We start from the raw sequence: 23,252 nt of genomic DNA, 5'->3' as shown, positions 1-23,252 counted from the left end.
CCTGTCAAGAGACATTTCTACAGCATTCCTTTGCACATAAAAACACGCACTTTAGGTAATGGGGACTCCCCAGAGATTTGCTGATGAGCCATTTCATATAATCCATTGACAAGGAAGAAATGGCAGTGTTTTAACTTCAGGTTTTAGGAATAGAAGGAGAAATTCTGCGAGAGGTAGGAGAAAGCAGTAGCAGAGAACTGAGTCATGCACAAATGAGAGTACACAGCAGGTACGCACATGGTAAACTTCATTTGAACTTGTTTACAAAATTGACAAAAAAATATCACCTTGTAAACTTATTCACATTTGTTGGAGCTCACAGAACTGCTTATACTGGCATGCTGAAATAAAGATTGTCAAGCCTCATCTCACCCTGGAGGACACACAAGTGAGTTGATCCCTTACAGCAGCAACAAACCCAGCAATGAACAAGATTTAAAGCTTGCATTGGGAGGGAATTTCTCCAGTAGTTTTTGTACCACCAGGGAAAGGGCTGAGTCTGATTCCTGATGCCTCCTCAAACAGAAGAGCATCAGCACAGGCAGTTTGGGTGCAATCTGGAAGCTGTGGTCAGCTTCGGGCATCACCTCACCCAGTGCAGTCAAGGGCCATCAATTGCATCAGAAATGGAAGCAGTGGAGAAAAAGATGGAATTTATCAAGTAATACTTCATCATTTCCTGAAATTTGGGAATATTCAAAGGCCTCCAAAGAGCACAGACCCTGTTCCTAAATGGGACCATTCAGGGAAGGAGGGAGGAAGGAGGGGGAGATAAGATACACAGTACTTCTTTACATAAACAGAACTCAAGCATTTCCACAATGACCAGCAGCTTAGCCCTCTACCATCAAATCTGAACTGCAAGGCAGGAGCTTTCCCCAGCTCTAAACCACACTGCTCAACCTCAGCAACTGCAGCAGGACAAAATGGAAGTAAACTGAAAATATACTTGGACGCATTTTTTGGTAACCATTTTCTGGTTTCACTCTCAGATTTCAGAAAAGGAAGCACACAGACATCGTTATTTCTGAGATACCCACACATTTCAGTAACAGTTAGATCATAAGTGATGAACAAGAATGACTTAAAAATAAACCAGACTTTATCAGTTGTATTCCAGGGAATGAACCAACACAATGCAGGCCTGGCCAGGAGCACTTTCCTTTGAAAACCAGGGAAGAGCTTGACTCTACCCTCAAAGGCAGCACAACTCTTGCCAAGGCTCATCTCCAGCACAGATGGCTTAACAGAGTTAACATCACTAAAGCCAGGAATATTTTTGGTATAGTGTCCCCTCCCCTGACCCCCTGAACAGAAGCCCAACACTGGGGACTGCATCAAACAACATAGTCCCAAATATTAAAGCAATTACAGTTAATAGAAATCCTTCACTTTCTACACCCCAGGCTGCTTCAGAAAGCACTGTTAACAATTAGGAATAAAACATTACAAAGTTACCGAGACAAAAAGATGAACTCTGATCTCTTTAGACTTTGAGGTACATTATCAGCAGTTGGGTTATCAGTCTGCAGAGTTAAAAACAGATCCACCCAGTGTGACTGAACTGCACACCAGGGCTCTTGGAAGACAATCCCGTTATCCCAAGGCAGTGTCCGAGGGACTGGGCTCCACCTCCCTGCTCCCAGGGCTCCCAGTGCCAGGGCTCCCTTGGCTGGGCTGAACTGAGCAAACTTGTTGGAGGCAGGGGGGGGGGAACGAGTGGAGTGTATATAAATAATTCACAAACTGGTTTGTGCAAATTTTTTTTATTTCCACATTTATATCACAACGTGTCCACTTAAAGGACCAAATAGCAAAGTTGCTCCCTTCTGCATCCCAGGAACACAGAAGTCTAGTTACTGTACATTCACTAAGGCTCTTTGTTTTTGCAAATTGCGTTTATGATGGATATCCATAAGGCAAACAATATCTAAAGGAATGGTAACAAGTATATTTCCAGCATACAAACAGGCTTCCTTTTTCCCTCTCACAGTACAGTTACAAACTTGTAGCACCCTCATTACATTTAGATTCTAGAAAAGGTGATTTTTCTTCTTTTTTTTTTTTTCTTGTCTTTTTTTTTTTTATCTTTTTGTTTTTTACCTATAAGTTTGCAGGAAGGGAAAAGGAGGAAAAATATTTGGCTGGTGGTGGTGGGATCAAAAAATATCATTAAACATCTAGTTTTTGCAGCATTTCTCAGAGACTGGATTTAAACTGAAACCAGACTAAAATATGTGGATGCCTATGGAATGTTGAGCTGAAGCTGGTGGCCCAGCCTGCAGTGCAACACCTGCTGTTTAAAACCCAATCTCCATACCACATGACTCTTAAATAACACAATCATGTTCAGAGATGTGATAGAAATAAAACTACAGTTTTTGCACATTGTCTCTCTCGAATATCTCACTGCCAAATAAAAACCCAAATCAAGTCAAATAAATAGATGCATATTTTGTTAAGGTAACTTCCACAATTTTTCTCTGTACCTGCCTGTAATAAGATTCCGGCATTCAGAAAGTGCTGGAAATCCTCTTCACTTCTTGGGGACTAACACTTTTTATAGCTGGCTCGCTATAGAGTTTTGAACTCAACTGATCAACCTTCGTATGCCTTCCTTTGCAATTGTTAGTAAACTGGTAGCAGCATTTCACAAAAGGAGAATTTAAAGGAACGAGCTGGAAAGGCCCAGCTCCCTCCCCCCCTCTGCTCGTGGGGCCTGTTTGTCCAGGACAGGAGGCTCTCTCCAGCTGGAAGTGGCATCGTGTCTGCCAGTTCTGCTAAACCGCAGGTGTAAGAAGCGTGGTTAGCAGAACTGCTCTCAGTCTAGGCAGACGTAAGGCAGGATGTTCAATCTCCCATCATCCCCGTGTGGATCTAAGGATATGCACTGTGTCCAATCATACCAGTTACCCTGTGTGTCATAGCAACCGTTCACGCCTGGCCACTTGTGGTCACGTATTCTGTCGAGGTCATCGCCCGTGACCCCTCTGGTGACCCCAGGCAAGTCTGTAGGTTTGCTGTTAGGAGCTAGAACGTGAGTCTTTCTAGCCTCTTTTCTAGTGCTTTCCTCCTGCTTTAAATACTCAGACATGAAGTAGTGAGCTCCTGGAGTCTGTACTCCTGATGAAGACAGCAAGCTACTCTGTCTGTTTAAATATGACTGAATGATTTCATTTCTGGACAACTCTTTCCAGTTCGTTTGTTCAAAGGGGCTTTGCAGGTTGGGTTTTTGCTCCTGCTTTTCTGTTTCTGTCCTGTGCTGTTCAGTAAGCGCAGGGATTTCTACCTGCAAAGGATCTTTCGGTGTTAAAGGTTTTATCTGTCCTGTCATGGGATCAAAAGTGAGTTTTCTCTCTTTTAACCTCACAGGTTTCACACCCCCTTCTGTCACGTGCCCATCCAAGTTGACTGTATAGTCTCTGGGTCGGTACCTTTTCTTCTTTTTGCTATCGGACCCTGAAGCAGCATCATCACCGTCCATTCTGGAAGTGTCCTGTGGGAAGCCCATGTGTGATTCCCCGGGGTGGGCTTTGCAGCCGGGAGCCGTGTGCTGCTGAAGTGTCCCTGCTGTGTGCCTGTGCTGGCCCTCGGGGGCTCCCTGCTGCTCCTGCCAGTGCTGCGCCGCCTCGGGGGCCGCCTGAGGAGGGAACTCCAGTCTCTTGGCTGGCAGGGGAGGTGTGGATGGTTGCATCAGGGATGGTGGTGGCGATGGCACCTGCGCGGCGTCTGCAAACTGAGACCTTTGAGATGGACTGGGCATCGAATCCTTTGGTGAGTACGTGGTGTGCTGCCGAGCAAAAGTATCATGCCTAACGTTCCTGGGGCTAAAGGAGGAGCAGCGTGGGCTCTTGGGCTGGTGGGGGCCCGTGGCTTCTTCTGATTTATCATGCTGCTGAAGCACTGCAGTCTTTAGTAATGAGGAAGTGCTTGACGGTTTTACAAGTCCTGGAGAACTGGTGTGAGGTTTTACAGCATTTACTGGGATCTTACTGTGTTTATCGTTTTCACTGAGATCTGTCCTGCTGCTTTCGGGCCCTGCGTGTAGGTTTACGTCTACAGGACTAGGAAAATTTTCAGGACTACCTCCAATTCCATTGGTTGGAGGGGGTGAAGAGTTTTGTAATACTTCATGACTAGCTTTGGAGACCTTTGGGGGAGGAGGGCCCTGATGCCCATCCCTGTGATCACCTTTCCTTTTCCTATTTCCCAGTTTCTCTGTTTTTGGAGAGTTTAGTTTCTGGATATCATTCCTGCTTTTCAGTTCGCTGATGGGCTTGGTGCCAGGCACAGCAGGAAGTTGTGAGTCTGGTTTGCAGTTGTGGGCACCTCCATTTGCTGATCCTGGCAGGTTGGGCAGCCCCCTTGGCACTGGCTCGTTCTGGGCTACGGGTTCTATCAACTTCTGCCAATTCCGCAACAATTTCTTGGCACGTTTGGCAAGTTCCTCATTGGATGTCTTCTTCCTCACCTCATTGATAAGCCTCCCGAGCCTGGTTTCCTACAAAGACAGACAAGGTGTTTTACAAACATGCATCATTCCAAGCAAAATTCTCAAGGAATGTTTCTGCTTTGTAATGCTCACCCCTGAGAAACACCTGGTTAAAAACTAAGGACTGAAGTGTTGAATTAATCTTTTTGGAAAGGATTAGTCCAGTGTTCTGCCACGCAACATGAAACCGACTGTAGGTTTCAAGTCACCCTGTCTTTATTCCCTGGTAAAAGCAGGAGAGCTGGAAAAAAAATCAGGAAGGAATTCTTTAATGAGAAAGAACCATAAGAATAAGGGTGCAGGTTCAGATTCAAGAGGAAATGCAGCACCCAAAGGCGTGTGTCTGTCACAAGGGAAGTGTAGGAACTACAGAGAGAGCCAAGAGAAAGGAACTCCAGGATCTTTGCCTGTTCCAGTAACTCGCTAACAATAAAAACCTCCATTTGACAAACCTGACTACCAGGCATGAGTTGTGTCCTACCTTTTTCCTCCACCTCTCTCCTCTCCCTTCACTTCCCAGCCTTGTGGAAATGTATGAAAAAGCCATTTAAACAACATTCCTAGGGTGTCCCAAGGTGGTTTCATGAGCGGAAGGAAGTGTTTGATTGTTCCCAAAGCACATGTGAAAACAAAGAACTGTTCCACAAGTCAGATTTCTTAAGAAAAGTACTTCAAAGGAGAACACAGACCAGACTGTGAGAGAAATATGCAACCTGTTGTGACAGATATGTTGAAATACAGGTGGAGTTGTAATTAAGCAACGGTTAAAAGCAAGAACACCACTAATTTCAATACAAAGAGTGAAAAGAAGTATATAATTCAGCCATAAAACTTCTTTAGACTGTTTCTATGAGTGACCAGTGAGAGTTCAGCTCTCCCTACACCTGACCTCACCACAAATAGCAGGCCTTGAAACCTGCACAACTGAACTTAAGATTAATTTTTACAGACCCAGAGCAACTCTAATTCCTATTTCAGATTTTAGGTGCTTGGTCACCGAACATCTACAAAGGTGACCAGAACTGCAGGGTGATATTGCTGAGTGCAACAGAATTAATCAGTAGCAAGTGATGATTAATGTAGTGCCCTGCACAAACAGGAACTGTGCTGCCCAGAATACTGATCTGGGCCCAGAAAGGATCCCTGTGTTCAGCGAGATGTCGGAAGCAGCACGAGAGGGACAAAATAATATCTTAATTGTGAATCCTTTGCAATCCATCTATTGTTTCCAGGAAAGCTCTGATGGAAATTAGAAAGGCAGGGAAAAGTCCTTTTATACACATAAAAAAAAAAATCATGTTCAGACGGTGACGTACCTCAAGTGCCTCTTTGGTAATGGGATATTTCTCCAGGCTGGAGATCACTTCCAGCACTGCCACCATGTTATGGATCTGCAACAAGGAAGACAAAGTCACTTCATGTTTCATGTACTGGTCTTAGTTAACAAATGTAATTTAAGACCTTCCACTTTATAATTGCTGGAAGCATTAATCACAAACTGCTATCAGACTGTCTGGCTTTAGGGAGCTGATTGTTCAAGGAATAGGGACAAGGACACTTTTATTGACCTAGTTGGAAACTACAGGAGCTGTAACAAACACACTCTTATGTAAAACCCAAGGAAACAGTGGCAATAGAACCACTGTGACTGAGTAACAAAGTTCTGAGACCCCCCTGCAAAGCATCAATTAACTGTGCACAGCCTAATGAGAGCCAAGTGGGGCAGGAGCAGCAGCTGGTGCAATCTGAAATGTGGAGTTTAATCCTTCAGCCCCACTGCAGATTGACCCGACGATGTTTCTCTGCACTTTCACTCCCAGTATCACTTCCTGGACTGCACTCAGGAGTCTCAGCCTGCAGGTCCCTCCTTTAGGCTGGGGCTGTGCCCAGCAGGTGTCCCCAGACCATCAGTCCCAGCCTGGGCTCCTCCACCACCCCTTGCTGGGGCTGTGCTTGGGGAGAAGGAATTGCACCAATCCACGTCCACTGAAAAAGTGAGGATCAGGTTCTCTGATGGGCTGCACTGCACCCCCAGCACAGCTGTACATCCTTGCACATCCTCAGTACACGTGTGATTTTAGTGGTTTCCATGAGAAAACACACAATACATGTTTTAGGGACTTAGTTTAGAGGTGAACATGGCAGTACTGGGTTGGACTCATTAATCTTGGAGAGCTTTTCCAATCCAAACGAGTTTATGATCCTACAGAGAGAGCCTTGTTTCCATTACCTGATGTTAAGAGCGCTGAAACGTGGAATTTCTAATTCACCTCTGGAGATAGATTTAAAAGATAAGCAAAGGAAAACTTGAATCACAGTCTCATTTATTGCTTAACTGCATTTGTGACTCAAGTGGATGTGAAGTGTATCTGAGAAAAATCTCTCAGCGAGAACCTCTGCAGGGATCCCACATCATCCTGAAACCTCATCAGGAGCAGCATCATCACCACCAGGCAGCTCTGCCCTCCCAGCCACACACTACCCTGCATGACCCCTCCTCTTAAAAAAACTGACTTGTGTAAGAATTGGCTTTTCCAAGTCAGTTCTACCTCTCCACTAAGATACCACAGGAGCACCAGGAGCTGAAGTCTCTTCCCTTCAGAAAACCTTGGGCTCAGATCATGTTTTGTCCATCGCTGCAGGACTGTTTAGTGCTGGAGATACCTGGGTAATGCTGTCAGTGATGAAACACTTGTCCTGACTTTTTGATGCACTTTTCTCAAACTTATGTTTCAAGTTCGTGCAGGCTTTGAATGATTCTAACTCCTACAGGGTGTAAAACCAGCTCCAGTTGTCCTGGTTCTTTCTTCAGCCTGCAGATATTTAAAGCCCAACCATGAGGTCAGGCCTGGTAAAACTCTGCTTAACCTTTAGAGCAGCAAGAGCACCTATTTTGACTTATTTCAGTTCTTATTATTTCACTTCAGTGCACTGACTTTCTTCCATATTTCGACCCTTGCCCTGCCCTCAGTGCCCAGGAAGGACAGTTCAGCACCACAGTTTAAGCAATACACAACATCAGGGTTGTTTTTGTCAGTTTTTAGAGCCAGAGCCTTTAGAACAGTCAAAGCTCAATTCTGGGAGTTTCCAGACAAGTATTTTTAAAACTTGCAGAACATGATACCCTCCTTCCCAACACATATTTTAGACTATGAATTACCAGGGTGAAAAAGGCTGCGTTGCACACACCATTAACTGGTACAATTATTTTTGCAGTTACTGGTAATCCCCGAATATTTGTTATCTAAAAGAAGAACTGATGGCAAAAATAGGGTCACTGGCCTATCAGAAGGTCAAGATGGGGAAAGTGATATGTTCATGTGCACACACACCTACAGAAAGGTGAAACTGCTCAGGGAATTTCCAGTCACAGCTTTGCCTTTGTTCAATACCCCCAAACACACACCAGTGCATGCCCCAAATGCTAAACCACCTCCCAGGTCAACACCAGGACTGGCAGACTGTGATTTCCCTCCCTGCTCTGGGGGACACATGGTGCCAATTAAAGACAGTGAAAGTGGCCTTGCACCCTCAGCTCCTGCTGGAACACAAACCACCCATTTTGGATTCCTCACACATTTGTAACCAATTGAGAACGTGCTGTCACTGCTGAGCACCAACATCTCACTCACCACACCACTGCCAGCAGCTTCTCTCATTTTCCCTTTTTTTGACCTGTAAGGAAGCTTCATTTTTTTGAAAATAAATACATAAAATGTTCAAGTATGTTCGACAACTTCTCCCCCTTTCCCCTTGTGTAGTTTTCTCAGAATGTTTCATCCAAAACACCATAAAGAGAAGCTTATAGTAAAAATCATATTTGCCTTTTTTAAAACAACAGAGATAGTGAAATTTCTTGTAGGGCAGTTGAACAGTGATGAAAACAAGAGGACCTCCCAAAACACCTCAAGTATCACCTGTTCTTGGGAAGGCACCACAGAGGTAACAGCAGCACACAGGTCTCTTCACTTTAAACCAACTGTTACAGTAAAATTCATGCATTGTCACATAACCAGCCTGACACTAATGTTACCAAACCCACCAGGACACCACCCTGCTTTGAGCAGCACCAGAAAGGAGAATTTATTAACACAAAGGGCTACTGAAGATGATTACTGGGAACAGAACAGACAGGAGAAGTACCAGAGAGCAGAGCAGGACAGGGAATTCAGCTTCCTCGGGACACTGAGCAGGGCTGCAACTGCCCAGGCCAGTGTCTCAGGAATTTATATTTTTAGTTTCTGTGTGCCTTTGTCTGCTCACACTGCAACTCCCAAAACAATTTCCAGGACCCCCATTTAGGAGCTTGCAGCAAACAGCTCAAAATAATTGATAAATAATTGATGCAACATTCCAAATCCTCCCGTGCTGCTCCCATGTTGAGAGGACTGACTGGCACACACTGATTCACTCGGAAGTTTACTGGAGAACATCTGCTTTGAGTCATCCACGATAATCCTTTCCAGCCAACCCTAATGACAGCCACAGAAAACAAATCTTATTTATTCCATGCAAGGCTCCTTAAGTCATCCAGCCATTCAGCCATACTCTGCAACTTACTATTGCTGAGATCTTTTCCAAGTTAAGCACTGAATGTTTTCACTCCAGCCTCAGACAAAAGCAGGGGTTTCTGAACTCTCAAGAAAAGATCAAGCAGCTCAGTTTTCTTTCCTTAACTGCCATCTTAATCTTATTTCAGTATTTATAAGCCAGGACCAAGTCAGTGACTAATTTCAGGGTATTACACAGCAATTTAAAGGGGTTTTGGGGAAGGTTAAGGTACAGCTGTTCCCTCCCACCTCCACTTCCAACGTTGCCTTCCCAGGAAAGCAGCAGAAAGCTCAACATCCATTCAAACTCTACCACCATTCCCAGGTGCTGGGATGTGTTTTCTGTGGGACCAGCACACTCCATGGGATGCTTTGATTCTCTTCCTTTGCTTACACACTAGTCCAGACCCACGTCACACAACGTGAGCACCCCCAGAACACCTTCCTGTCCTCCTGGGGACTGCCTGGACACACAGCACAACCTGCACTCCCCCACTGCAACCCAAAAAACAAATGTTTGAGAAACTTTCTATTGCAGATATTCAGATAAAGCAATGATTTTCTAATACTTCACAGTATGTTTTTAAAGATCTTTGCATGCATGACTAGACCGTGACAGATGACAAACCGGACCTGAGTCACCTGGAGTCGAAGGAGCATAATTTTCTGTATAACATGAAAAACTCAATGCATAATTCCAAAAACTTGCAGTGAAACTGCTCATGCAGATTCCTGCCTTTCTGGTAGAAAGGTTCTTTTCAACCACAAGTTCAGGTAGCAGTGCTAAAAGGTATCATTTGATACAGTAACATACATCTTCTTTCTGGGTCCCATTAGTGCCTTCAGAAGTTTCTAAAGGATACTTAAACTTGGCCGGGAGTCACCCATCACTGACAGTCCTCTAAAACCAAAGTGTAACACCATCATCCTCCTGAAATCACAGCTTACAACAGTCACAGCCTGACTGGGGATGGTGAACAGAGCACACAGGTATCACAACACGCTGCTTTGGAGAGCATGTATTTGCCATGACACTTAACTACATCAGAATATCCATAAATACTCAAAATTTCCATGGTTTCAGAGAAAGTACTTCTGTAACACTGTCCCACCTGTAGCACCAGAGAAGTGGAGACACTGTAGGAGACTGAACAGGTCTTTTTTTCTTCCTACAAAAACAAATCCAGACGTCTGTTGCCAAGGTAGAGGTTTCTGGTGGCAGTCAATACCAGCAGTAGGGTCCAGACAGAAGTTCACAGGAGCATTTGGATATTTTTTGTCTTCCCCCTGCTCCAGGGCCGTGTATCTACTCAGGGAGTGCAGGAAAATGTTCAAGCAAATCCCAAGTTCAATACTGCAGGAGAGGCCAGGGAGGCAGAGCTGATTCCCAAGAAGTGCAGTGCCTGTTCCAGGAGTGATGGCATCACTCGTGTTCCTTCTCCTGGAGCTCTCAGTGTCACCTGCAGCCCAACACCAGCTCCTGCTCCACACCAGGGTCCCCCCTCCATGTCACATCTTGCCCCAACACTGCTTTTGTACAAAACCTACTTCGCTGCACAGTAAACAAAATATGGAATAAGAAGTGAGGAAGGAAAAGTTGCTATTCACAGGAGGCTTTATTTAAACGTGACAATAGAAATCCAGTGGTGCAGTTTATTTAGCACTTTGTGTAGGAACTATGAGATACCAGACACTGACAATACACACCACCAAGAGAAAACTGTGATGGCATTTGTTCAGAGGTACAGACCAAACATACCAAATTAGAATTCAGGTTACAACCTGCTGGTATTTAGTTCAGTTCCCTTGCAGCTGATCTATTAACAGTTCCCCTTAGCCCCAATGACATGAAGTTGTCTAAAGATAGGGAACATGAGATACTATTCACAGACACAACATACCATAAAGATGACAATGCACTACTTTGCTCACGTTATTGAAAATGTCTGAAAGTCAGTTTGCCAAGCAAAGGTCCAATATTAACCAGTACACAAAAGATATTCTTAAAGGTGGAGGCCAGTATTCCAATAGTATTTAGTAAAACAGGTCTTTAAACATGAAGGAATCAATTATTTGGGTTGAAAGTAATTCACTGAGAGAATCTTCTATGATGGAGAAATTCATATGGAGACCATGCTTTGAAAACTGATCAGAAATTCATGGTGCAAAACAAGGGGTAGAAGAAATGCTCCTTGAGTACCAAGAACAGTCCAAAGAGTGACAGGAAGCATCATCCTCATCTCTGGGCTTAAAACTCCCAGGTCTACTTTAAAGAGTCAAATCAATCTGCATATATTTTATTCATACTTAGGTTTTATTTATTGGCAAAGTAACATCATCCAGACACCTTCCTGTATAAACTTTACAAAGGCAGGATCATCAAATGAGAGTAAGGTCAGATGCCAATAAAATTCCGCAGTGCGAAGAAACCTTCCCCTGAAATCTTGGAAATATTTCCCCTGCTCCCTCCTGGCAGTGCCCACACACATCCCTGAGCTGGGCAGACACCACAGCTGCCAAGAGAATGAGAGGAGCTTGCCAGCACAAAGCACAGTTTGCCCTGGCACTCACAAAGGGCCTCCAGACACAAATCCACAGCAGCTGGGAGTGCCATGAACGCTCTGGCTCTTCTCTGCATGGCCCATTCCTAGGGAGGCACCCAAGAGCCCTGGCACTGCAGAACAGACTCCAGGCTGGGCCAAGGCAGGGGAAACCACCCAGCAAAAGGAGCATCCACTGGAGGAGGATGGTACAAGAAGTAAAACACAGACTATGAAGACATGACACACCCCCAGTTCCCTGCCCTACAGGAAAAGGTCTTTAAAGCAAACAGAAAACAGCAACAGTGGAACACTTTTCTCCATTCACTTTTATTAGCCAATGACTGGAAGATATTTTTGTTACTACAGAGAGAAATACCTGTCTATCAACTTCAACAGTTATTAAACATTTTGTATAACACCATAAGAATCATGCCTGTACTGCCAGCCCTGAACTGCAGAAGTACAGAGAAGATTCACTGCAATATGACCACCCCAACCTCTTTTTGCACATCCCATAAAAAAACCCACCCCACCAGACTGTGAAGCTGAAGAAACAAAAATTCATTAGCCTGATTTTAAAGAGCCCAGCAGCTGAAGAGGCTACAAGGAATACTATTCAACTGGTAAAAATTCCTGCTGAAGGAACAGAGCAAGAACCAGGGAGCACAACCCCAGGCAGCCACTGCCACTCCGGGTAGCACCCACCATAGCACACTGCAAGCAAGATCATTTAGTGCTGCTTTCCACTCAATCCCAAGCTGTAAGAAATGAGAGAGGAATCCAATTCAGCTGGAATTACATCTTCATCCCAAGGCACAAGAAGAACATAGACAAAGAGGAGGTCAGAGCACAGCAGCGATAAGAGGTTTTGAAAACATGGTTAATAACTAAGTTTTCATTTCACACAGTATTGAAAAAATAGGAAAGAGACACATGAAGCTTGAAATAAGCCCTCCTATGCATTATTAGTCATAATAAAGAAAATGTTAATTAACTGTTTTCATGCTCACTGGTCTAATTTGCAACAAGACAAACACCGATTGCACATAGAAATAACCAGGGAGCTGCCAGTGCACTCAAATAATCTCTCCATAGTCTCCAGAGCCACTATGGAGGTTTAAGAACAGAATAGGTAAGTCAGAAGGAGCTGTTTCATGAAGGTGAAGGACCATATGAAGTCCCTTCCAGCCCTGCCCCTACACCTGGGGAACAGACACTGAGCTAGAAGGAGCACAAACACATTGAAACACCCATTTCCACCTACTCCAAACTAGACTCAGAATTATCAGCAATTCAGAATTATCCCCTCAAAAAGATCAATACAGGTAACTCTAGGAAACAGCTTGTATTGTAAAGGACCTAAAAATTTAACACTTCCAACCCCACTGCCCCATTACAGTGCTCCATGTGTCCCCAAAGATCCCAGAAGAAATGCCCAAAGTTTCTCTCCCCACTCAGGCTCTGTAGTTGCTCCTTGTCACCATTTCAGGCACCTCACACTCACCCCCTCAATCACCCCTCAATCCCTGCACTGGTGCTAAGCACTTCCAACTAAGATACAGTTTCCTTGTCTGCAGGATAATCATTTCTCCTCCTCTTCCCCCGTACAGAAACTTCAACCAGACAAACCTTGGTAGTTACTATTTATTATATTTTGAACTGAAGTCCAAAATTACTGCTTCAAAATTTAGAGAGCCATAAAAATGAGGTTGCTGTGCAAGCAAAGTCAAAGGGACAACTGGTCCTACTTCAACGAGACAGAAATGCAGTTGGATGATTATTCAGGCAGAATAATACAGAATATATAGAAAATCCAGCCTTAATATGTGCCCCTTCTGATTCATCATGATCTTGGTGCTTTCTGCTTAAGGAGCTCACCTGAAGTCACTGTTGGTACCTCCCTGGGTTAAGGTAAGAGCACAGTGAGGTACCATGGGGCCCCTAAAAGCATCACTTGGACAGAACCATTCTGTGACCACCTGCTCCATCTTCATGCACTCCAGAGAACTGGTGAGCATTTAAAATCACGTAACATGCATTTAAGGATTGATGAGGAGGGATCCAGAGCTTTGTGAAGTTTTTAAATAATATTTTACCCATCCCTTAAAGTATCTACCCAGAGCTGTTAACACAGAGTAGTTTATATCTGAGTGCAGTTCAGAAAGGCCCTACTAATGCCCCCACAATACAGAATTTTCACTCTTGTAAAAAAAGTAAAACCATTTTATCACCATACGAAGTGTACTTTTCTCAACTTTTCTCAAATTTCTAGGGAAGTTTCTCAGCTGATTCCTTAAATGATAGAGGAGGCTGAGGTGAATACAATGTTGAATTCTTTGTGGAATATATTAATTCATCACACTGAAGTGCAAGATGCTCATGTGACTGCTCATAAGAGTTTAGGCATGGTGTGTTTGTTCACAAAACCTGAGAAAAATAGCATTACAAACTTGGAAAGTTTGTGGAGAAGTCACTATATCCTTTCAACAACAGTGAACTCTTGTCAGCACATACCATAAACAAGTTTTATGGAGATGGAAAAAAAAACCTGAAATCAATTTACCCATCTCCTAGAATTACTGCTCTCCAAATTCTAGATTAAACACTGCTACCAGTCACCCATTTCCAAATACCTCTATTCTCTGAAGGCTGTGTCACCTCAGGACAATGTCACCTGTCAGCAAAGCAAAGCCCCCCAGTAATCCCTGGAGAATGTTTGGCCATTCCAGCCAGCAGCACAATCCTTAGCTGCTCCTTGGAAACAAAATGCCTTCTCTACCTTTGGCTGGGGAAAAACAAAAAAAAGTCTTCCCTGGAAGAAGGTGAGCATGGAGCCTTCTCAGCTCAGGGTTTGTGAAAGCAGCTCCACTCCAGAGCCAGCTGCCCAGCATAGTCATGGCAGGACCAAGGAACTCAGCACTCATCTGCATTTTTTTAATCTTTAAACACTGAAAATGGAATTGTGGAATCCCAGACTAGTTTATGTTGGAAAGGACCTTAAAGCCCCCTTCATCCCACCCCCCTGCCACAGCCAGGAACACCTTTCACTACCCCAGGTTGGTCCAACGTGGCAGTGAGCACCTCCAGGGATGGAACATCCATGAAGCTCCAACCCTGCCTGGTTATTTCTAACCTAGTGGTAAAAAACTTTTCCATTTCCAGTTCAGAAAGCCCCAGTGATGCTTAAGCCCCTTGGCAGCCTGTCTTGAGAAGTGCAGCAAAGAGAATATGAAGTCAAAACCCAAAAGCTCCTATTCTGACAAAGTCTTCCTCCTCACAAGACAATGAACACTGAGTTTTCCAGGATGCAGCCAGGCTCCTGAGGAGTGTGCTCAGCCCATGAGCTGCAGACACCCACCTCCACAAAGAAATCTGAAACATCATCTTTCATATCTTCTCCTCCACCTCACCATGCTCAATTCTATTCAAGAATCAACTGTGGTTTCTCCAATATTAAATACAATATTGAAATACTATTTCTTTCCTGGAACTCTCAGGATGACAAGTTATATACAGACATTGCCTGTCCCTTCCTGCTGCAGTGAATTCACAGAGCACGAGGAGTGTTATGTACTGTCCTGCTCAGAAAGTGATGGCTTGAGTTACAGACATTTGTAATGTGCTGGAAGTTTGTTCACCAAAGACAATTTATGACTGTGCATCACCACCCTGAGAAAACACCGTGTTCCTCCACCTTCCACAGCTCTACACTCCTTAAAAAAAAAAAAAAGAAAAAATAAAAAAAAAAATCAAACCCTGTGGACCTGTACTATAACTGTGATACTCTGCAAGCTGATCCTGCATGGAAACTATGTGAGAAAGCAGCTCCACAGAAGTGCTGGCTGTCACTCTCAGACAAGACTTCCACCTCTGCACAGTCATCTCCACAACACAAAGTTTGAAAATATGCCCAGCTGAGTGTGTCCCTGAACCCCTTGGATGAAGCATCCCTCCTCCCCAGCTGCTGGGTTAGAAACCACTCTGCTCACTACAACAGAACTAATTATGTTTTACTTCCAGTGACTCCTCAGCAGAAATTGCTACCACTGACTGTTTGGACATGCTGAAAATTGTACACTTTGATATTAACAATCACACTCAGGCACGCACTGCTGCCCCGTGAAAGCCATGCCCCTGAAAACACCAATTCACTGCCGAGTTTTAGCAGATTGCACCTCAAATTAAAGCAATTTGCTGGCACTTAAATATTATTCCAAACACCGAAAGCATGAATTACCCACAGAAAGAGTAATTTAGCTGTTAGAACACTGAATAAACAAACTTATATTTACATGAAACTAGATGTGAGGTACTTACTTACCTTTACCTTAAATTATTTCTTTAAAGAACAAGTGTAAAAGTGGGCCCACATCCTACCACATTATACAGAACGAAGGAAATACATTTGGAGTTATCACCAAGCACGTAACTGGTCAGAGGAGATAGCTGCAAAATGTTATCAGCCAAAACAGACATGTTTTTATGTTAAAAAAAAAATACACTGACATTAACTCCAAGCCTAATGTATTGGAATAACTATGCCTTAAAAGCAGTGCTTCTTGACTAACATCAAACTTCTGCAGAAGGCAGAATTGATTCCTCCTCCCCCTCTCCTGAAACTTTTGTGGTTCCTGAAAAAAAATGAAAAACTAATTGTCACCTGCAGCAGCTTCTTGAAGAAACTGGGAAAGGATCCACAGGGAGAAAAAGCTTCAGCTGCAGTGGAACTACTTTGATCTGGAGCCAAAGGTGCCAGAATGACAGTGCTGCTGTGTTATGTGGCCACAGCAGAACCCCAAAGAGAGGCAACCACACACATCTCACCACACCTGAACTGGGCTCATCCTCAACCTACTGGACAAAATCCCCCAAAAAGACAAACTGGAGCTCCCAGCCCAGACCCAGACTTCTGAAACACAGCCCAAGCTGAAACTCTTCCTATTTCCTAAGGCACAGGTTGGGTCCCTCTCCACGTGGGAGCTGTGGAGAGTTTTCCCTCCTGCCCCTGCTGGTGTCAGCCTGCAGTGCCTTGGCAGCAGGAGCTGATCCAGCTGGATCCCATGCCCATCCCAGCTCCAGCCCTGCCAGGATGACCTGCTCAGCTCCCTGCTCTCTTGGCTTCAAGGTGTGCCAAGGTGCACTGAAATGGCCTCACACAGGATCCAGAACAGCCCCAATGGGAGGGAACAACTCGGGAAGCAGCAGCCACAGGTCCTCTTCTGCCTGAGAAGTTTGTTCCAGCACATCTCTCCTGAAGGACCCTCACCTTGCACACCAGCTGTCTGTTCCAAGCTGTGGCTCGTGGTCACTGCCAGAGGTTATTCCCCATATTTATACTATCTGCAAAAAGTTGGTTCTTCCATTGAGAAGCTGTTTCATGGCCAATAAAAATGTGTTAATGAGTTATTTTCCTGCAGCCTCTGAGCATTCAGTGTTTCCCACCAAGAGGCCACATTACAGCACGTGTAGATGGGTGCCTGCTGCAAAGTTTTATCATTTGGATTTAAAAGCTCTTTAATGATTCCCTATGATGACCCAGTCTGACAACGTGAGGGGGCTCAAGCTGCTCTAGGATAGCCTGAGCTGCCACCACCCCTTGCCACAGAGTTCCCCAAGTCTGTGCCAGAAATGCCACCTCTCCAAGCCCAGGAGGAGCTGGAGCATGATAAGGGGTCTCTAAGGAGCCCCTGTTCAGGTAGGGTTTGGCCAGGTGAGTTCCTTGGTTGGGTCAGCACAAGGGAGGGAACAAGAACAGCTGGAGGTGGGGACACGATGGGGATCCCAGCAGCTCTCCCAGCTCCACTGGCAGCTTCAGCTGGTGTAAGCACAGGAGTTTAAGCCAAATCAATCCAATTTTTGATCCTTTGGAGCATTGTCCACAGATCCTTTAGTGCAAAGTGGTGGTTTACTCTTGAGCTGCAGAGCTCACTCATGAGTTACAACCCAACAGCATCCCCCCTGGCTGGCTGTGAAGATGTTTCCCAGCAGTTATTCCAGGACACATTCAGAGCCCCTGTATTGCTGTATGCCCACAAACAGAGGGTAACTCCAGACACCTGTGAACCACACACAAGTGACAGCAACAAAAAAGGGCTCTGCAAGTGAAACTTGACCATAAAGCAGCCACTGTCACCTCAAAAAACCCAGACAGGTGTGGTTAACTTTTCCAGGTGACAACACCTCCTTCCTGCCAGGTCCCAAGGCAGCAGGGAAGCACCCAGGAAGCAGCAACATTCCACTCCTCATGGAATCACAGACTAGGCTGGGTTGGAAGGGACTTTGAAGCCCATCCCATTCCACTCCCCTGCCATGGGCAGGGACACCTTCCACTATCCCAGGCTGCCCCAAGCCCTGTCCAACCTGACCTTGGACACTTCCAGGGACAGGGAAGCCACAGTTTCTCTGGGCAGCCTGTGCCAGGGCCTCCCCACCCTCACAGAAAGCTGTTCTTTTCTGCTTCCACACTCATTTAAACACTTTAAGACCCAATTCTGCTGCCAGAACTATCTGTGATGTAGCAGAAGCTTTATCAACTAATTGAGCTACATCAAAAACTACCCGGGAAAAGATCCATGTATTGCCTTTTTTCTTCTTTAAATCCTGATCAATTCCTCAGTTCAGCTCACTACACGATCCTGCACACATAAAATGGGTGTGTGTAGCAGGAATAAGAAGTGGGTGTTATTTAAATTGTCACTGCTGCAGAAACAAACACTCAAATTAGAGCTTCAGAGCAAATGACTACTGCCATCATCACTGCAACCTGGGGAGTTTCAAGGAATTAACAACTGAAAAGCAGTTTGGCATCCCCCTTGCTTTGACCCCTCAATTCAATCTCCCTGATATTTCTATTCACTCAGATTTTGTCTCAGCAGCCTCAAAGTTCAGAATGGTCTCACTGCTGCAAGAGGCATTGTACAAATTAAAAGTTTTTAAACCTCCAGCCTTCCAACCCCTCTCAAGAAGTCAGAGCCTGCACTGCCACCAAGCCAAATAAGCTTTTTTAGAAAGAAGTGGACAAGCAAAACTCAAAGCAAGGCCAAAAAAACAACTGTACCATCACACTCACACTGTGAATTCAAGTGAATCCAAGTGTTTGCAATAAAGATCACTAAGAAACACAGACCTCACCTTAAGTTACTGTAAAGAACCCAAAAGCAATGGGACTCTGTACATCAGGCCCAAATCTTTATCTGGAACTCAAGATTGACATGACAACAACATTTTAGACCTTGCACATTAGGAAATGCTCCCCAATCCCCTGCCTTTTGTCACACACCTGGAACAACCTGCTGCCTTCATGCACAAAATGTGACACTACTCCAAACAAGATGAGCTGCGAGTGAGGAAAGGGACAAAGAGGGCAAGAGGTACAACAGGTTCTATGCACCTCCCTCAAAACTGCTAAGCTCATTAGGGCTCAGAGAAAAGGATAAAGCTCAAGCAAGAGCCATTCCTAGTCTACTTTCGCCCACACGTAACACTTCCTGCATCCAAAGAAATCACTGAGACCCTCAGGAAGTGAACCACCAGCTTCCCCTGCTTTCTGTATTTATATTATTACAGCAGTGCCCTGCACCTTCTTAAGACACTACTGGAAAGCACCTTTACCATTGGTGAGGGGGCCTTGGTCTCCAGCACCTTGGTAAAACAGCCAACAGAAAATAGCCACAGAAGCATCTTTAACTTGTGCCAGCTGGGAGATGAGCCCATGCCAATGCACCACGCAACATATTCCAACACACAGGCCAATTAATTATTAATAATTCAAGCCATGGACCACTCCTGAAGGTCTGTGCAGTAAATCCAGCTGAGATACTGCATGAACCACAGCTCAAGTTAGAGCCATGCCCAACCTCACAGGGAGCACACAATACAGGCTGTTACTCAAACCAAAGCTGGGTTTGTGTCACAGAGGGGTACTAATGGCAAATAATGAAGTTATTATCTAATATTTAAAAACAGGAACAGATTGCTACATATTCAGCATGAGGAACCATTTAATTGCAAGCACAATTCTAGCAGCTGGTTGGAAACGACAGGCTTGCCCACAGAGTGAAAACTAATATTTCTCATTACTCCTGACATCAGGGAATAAGCTCCCCCAGGAGCACAGAGCACAAGTTACCAAGGCAAAGGTGTTCTGCTGAGTGGAAGGGATGGCTTCTCAGCACACAGAGTCTGAAGGCAAAGGCCTGGTTCCCACCAGAACCAAGGAACATCTCCCCTGTCAGACCTCACAGAACAGAACTCCTGCTCTCCTCCACCTCCTGCTATGTTCTCACAGAAGCCTTGGAAGGAAAGTGATGCTGGTACTCAGTGCTTAGGTCATGAAGCAAAAGTGGTTTGCCCATATGTTTCCTCGAGGAGAAAAGGATGAATAAATGAAGACACAATACCAGACATCCCGGGTGGCTTCTAAGATGATGTAAGTTCTTTTAAAAATAGCTTATTTCTTATAGGTCTCCTTTGAAATAGTTCAGAATTTACACAGGTAACCTCTAAGTGTGGAAAACTTAGTTATAAATATATTCTGCAGTGATTACTAGAGGAGGTTCAAATGCTAAACATGTGTAAATTCAATATTGCTCCCGAGTCAGCAGGGCTCTATGGAGCAGCTGGAGATGAACAATCAGCACAGGAGATGATTTCCTGAGGCCAGCAGGTTCTGTAAGCTTGGAGAAATGATTATTTTGACCAGTTCAACCCAACAGAGGTAGAGAAACTTACATCCTTTTTTTTTTTTTTTTCCTTCATTTAAGGCATGACCTATTAGTCGACCAAGATCCAACTAACCACTCAGGAATGAATATCCACAATGGCAGCTTGTGCTAGGGGATGTGTTAGGGAATTTAAGTGAAGCTTAAATTTCCAGACCCTACAGTAAAGCACCATGAAGAGCCAACCATCTCTCCCTTCTCAGCCCTATAGAACTGGACTGGTTTTGCCCACCTGACACTATTGGTGAAGCTTTTACCCTCTCCAGAAACACATACACCAACTATACTGAAAAGCTTGAATTAAATCTAAGCCTCAAAGCTTGGCTTCCTTGGTAAATGAGGAAGTTAGTGGCAACAATGAATGCTGTAGATTTAAACACAACTAATTCTGTCAGAAGAAGATTCCAAGAGCCAGCAGAAAGTAGCTGGAGCTTTCCATGAATCCCCAGCTCATGGCTGCACTGACTCTACCAGCAGGAAAACAGCAGAGCACCTTCTTGTACTTTCATGCTGGTGCCCAAGTGTGATTAAACTCACAATGTGCTTTTTAAGTGTGCTCAAAATGCAAGTTTTTCTTCCCTCTGCGCCAGTGGCGTGCCAGGTAGTGAACAACCTACAACACCACATATTCCATGTGCTCTGGAGCCAAGAGTCTGAGCTCTCAGCCTGCACAATGAACCTCAGCTACACCACCTCTGCTCTCCTTCAAGAAAAGGTTAAACTAGTAGACAGACCCTGCCTACAGGCACTTTGGAACAATGGGCTGATTTTTCTGCCACCAATTACTGCCCTGGATAAGTATCAAGTATGTAGAATTATAATTTAACATACATCACTCCTAAACTTAAGGGGCTACTGACCTGTTGGGAGCTCTGGCCTCCCCTTGCAGGGAGCTGCCTGATTATTTTGGGTCCTCTCACAACAGCATAGTGTAACATCAGTGCGTGGAGAAAGGGAGGAGTATCCATCACAAAACTGACTTCCTGCCTGCTTAGCTCTGCACCACAGTGCACAGTGCAGCCACAGTGTCTGAGAAAGTTACATCAGAATTAGGGTAACCACTGCAGCTGACAGTTCTGAAGTCAAAAGACACCACAGATCTGCTAGAATTTTATTAAAGTAGGTTGGCACTCTGTCTCACGTAGAGTGAAAAATCTGCAGCCACAGAAAGAGAGCTCAGAGCAAACAGGATTCATGAAGTGCAGTAACTGACATTTCAGCAAGATCCACGTTAAAGTACTGCAAACTCAGACAACGCTGACATTTAACAGCTCACAATTACCACCATGATTTGTTACTGTTACTCCAATGTGTAACACTGCAGCTCACCACAGATGCCCAGCCCAGGGGGCTCTACAGAACCTACAAGGTCAGGGTGCTTTTTCTTCAGTCCCCATGTCACATACAGGCAGCTCCAGGAGGGGTACCAAATGACAATAACTTTAATAGCTACTTTAGGACTTTGATACAGGTCTAGCACAAAAAAACACTTGTTCAGACAGGAGCAGGGATGACTTTTAATAGAACCAAAGCACCATTTCACACACCCCAGCTCCTGAAACAACACGTACACGTTCAGTCTGATGCACCAGAGGCTGGCCCCATAAACTGCAGATGGCCAAGACAGATCCACCTTGGTATCCTGCGGTGGTGACTGTTGATCTAAGATTCAAAAATTGGACAGATTGAGGGCCCTGCAGTCCTCTCACAGTAATAAACACCTAAGAAGAGAACTGCTTGGATGAGCCAAAAAACCCTTAAAAGGAGCAAGTGATCCTTTGGATAACCTCCACTTAAGGCCACTTACAGGTAAAATACACGCTGACTTCTGTGCTTACACCACATCCCAGAAGGAGCAGATAAGCTCATTACTGCGCTTCAGGAAGGGATAAAAGCGAACACCGAGGCTGCTCGGTACTGGAGCAGCTCCAGAGCCCTCCCGGCGTCCGCGAAGCCCGGGGTCCCCCGGGCCGCGACCAGAGCGGCCGCTGGGCCCGAGGAACAGGTGGGCGCCCCGGAAGGTCCCGGCGAGCGGCGGCGGGGCCGGCCCAGAGCCCCCTGCAGGCCGCGCCCGAGCCGCGGCCTGGCGTGGGGAGGCGGCCGGGCCGCCCGCCGCATGGCCGGGCAGCACCGGCCGGGCCCGGGGCGCCGAGCGGCGGCGGGGCGGGGGCGGCCGTGGCCCTGGGCGGGCGGGGAGCGGCCTCCGGAGCCCCCGGCGGGGCCGCCCTGCGCTCCCGGCCCGGGGGGCGCGGGCGGGAGGCGCCGCCGGCTGCGGGACCCCGGGCGGACGGCGAGCAGGGAGCTCCGCGCTGCCGCCCGCAGAGGAGGTTCCGGTGCACCGGGGGCAGCCCCGGTGGGAGTCCCGGAGGCCCCGGGGGGAGGGGGTGAAGAAAGGCGTCGGGGCGGGAGCGCCGGGCGGGGGTCGGCCCGGAGCGGCGGGGGCCTGCGGGGCCCGTACTCACGTTGCTCTGCGGGTCGATGGCCTGCAGCAGCCGGTCCCTGATCTGCTGCGGGGACGGGGCCGGAGCCGCTGTCATTGCCTGGGCGAAACGGGGCGGCTGCGGCCGGGGCGGGCGGGCGGCGGGGCCGGGCCGGGCCGGGGCGGCGGCGGCGGCGGCTCCTCACTCGCCGGCGGCGGCGGCCTCGGGGAGCCGGAGGAGCATGTTCGCTCCCCGCGGGGCGGGGGCGGCGCGGGGGGCCGGGGGGAGCGGGCGAGCCCAGCGCTCCGCTCCGCTCCGCTCGGGCCGAACGCGGGGCGCGCTGGGGGCAGGGCCGGCGCCGCGCGCGGCTCCCTGGGACGCGCCCGACGCCGTGACGTGCGCGCGCCGCGCCCCGGCCCCCGCCCGCCCGCGCCGCCGGGGGCGCGCACCGCGCGTGCGCGGGGGAGGGCGGGCGGCGGCGGGAATGCGCGTGCGCGGTGAGGGAGGGGGCGGGGCCGGGGAGGTGG

At 46.5% G+C, this 23,252-nt stretch overlaps 1 protein-coding gene across 3 annotated transcripts; it reads right to left on the bottom strand.

Moving 5' to 3' along the window:
* Positions 1-1,976: 1,976 nt before the first annotated feature.
* Positions 1,977-22,883, bottom strand: MED26 (mediator complex subunit 26). Of its 3 annotated transcripts, none has more exons than XM_062510153.1 (3): positions 22,768-22,883; positions 5,809-5,883; positions 1,977-4,501 (listed from the first exon to the last, which is right to left on the bottom strand). In XM_062510153.1, exons 1-3 carry the CDS (start codon positions 22,840-22,842, stop codon positions 2,822-2,824), a joined length of 1,830 nt encoding a protein of 609 aa, XP_062366137.1. In that variant the 5' UTR covers positions 22,843-22,883; the 3' UTR covers positions 1,977-2,821. The 3 variants fall into 3 exon arrangements, with proteins under 3 accessions (XP_062366137.1, XP_062366138.1, XP_062366139.1); XM_062510154.1 differs by lacking the exon at positions 22,768-22,883 and adding an exon at positions 15,907-18,083; XM_062510155.1 differs by lacking the exon at positions 22,768-22,883 and adding an exon at positions 10,155-10,206.
* Between the last annotated feature and the right edge of the window lie 369 nt (positions 22,884-23,252).

Source organism: Cinclus cinclus, chromosome 28 (assembly GCF_963662255.1).
Source record: "Cinclus cinclus chromosome 28, bCinCin1.1, whole genome shotgun sequence".
NCBI lineage: Eukaryota > Metazoa > Chordata > Aves > Passeriformes > Cinclidae > Cinclus > Cinclus cinclus.
The sequence above is the reverse complement of the archived record's forward strand: the minus strand, read 5'-3'. Positions and strand labels throughout refer to the sequence as shown.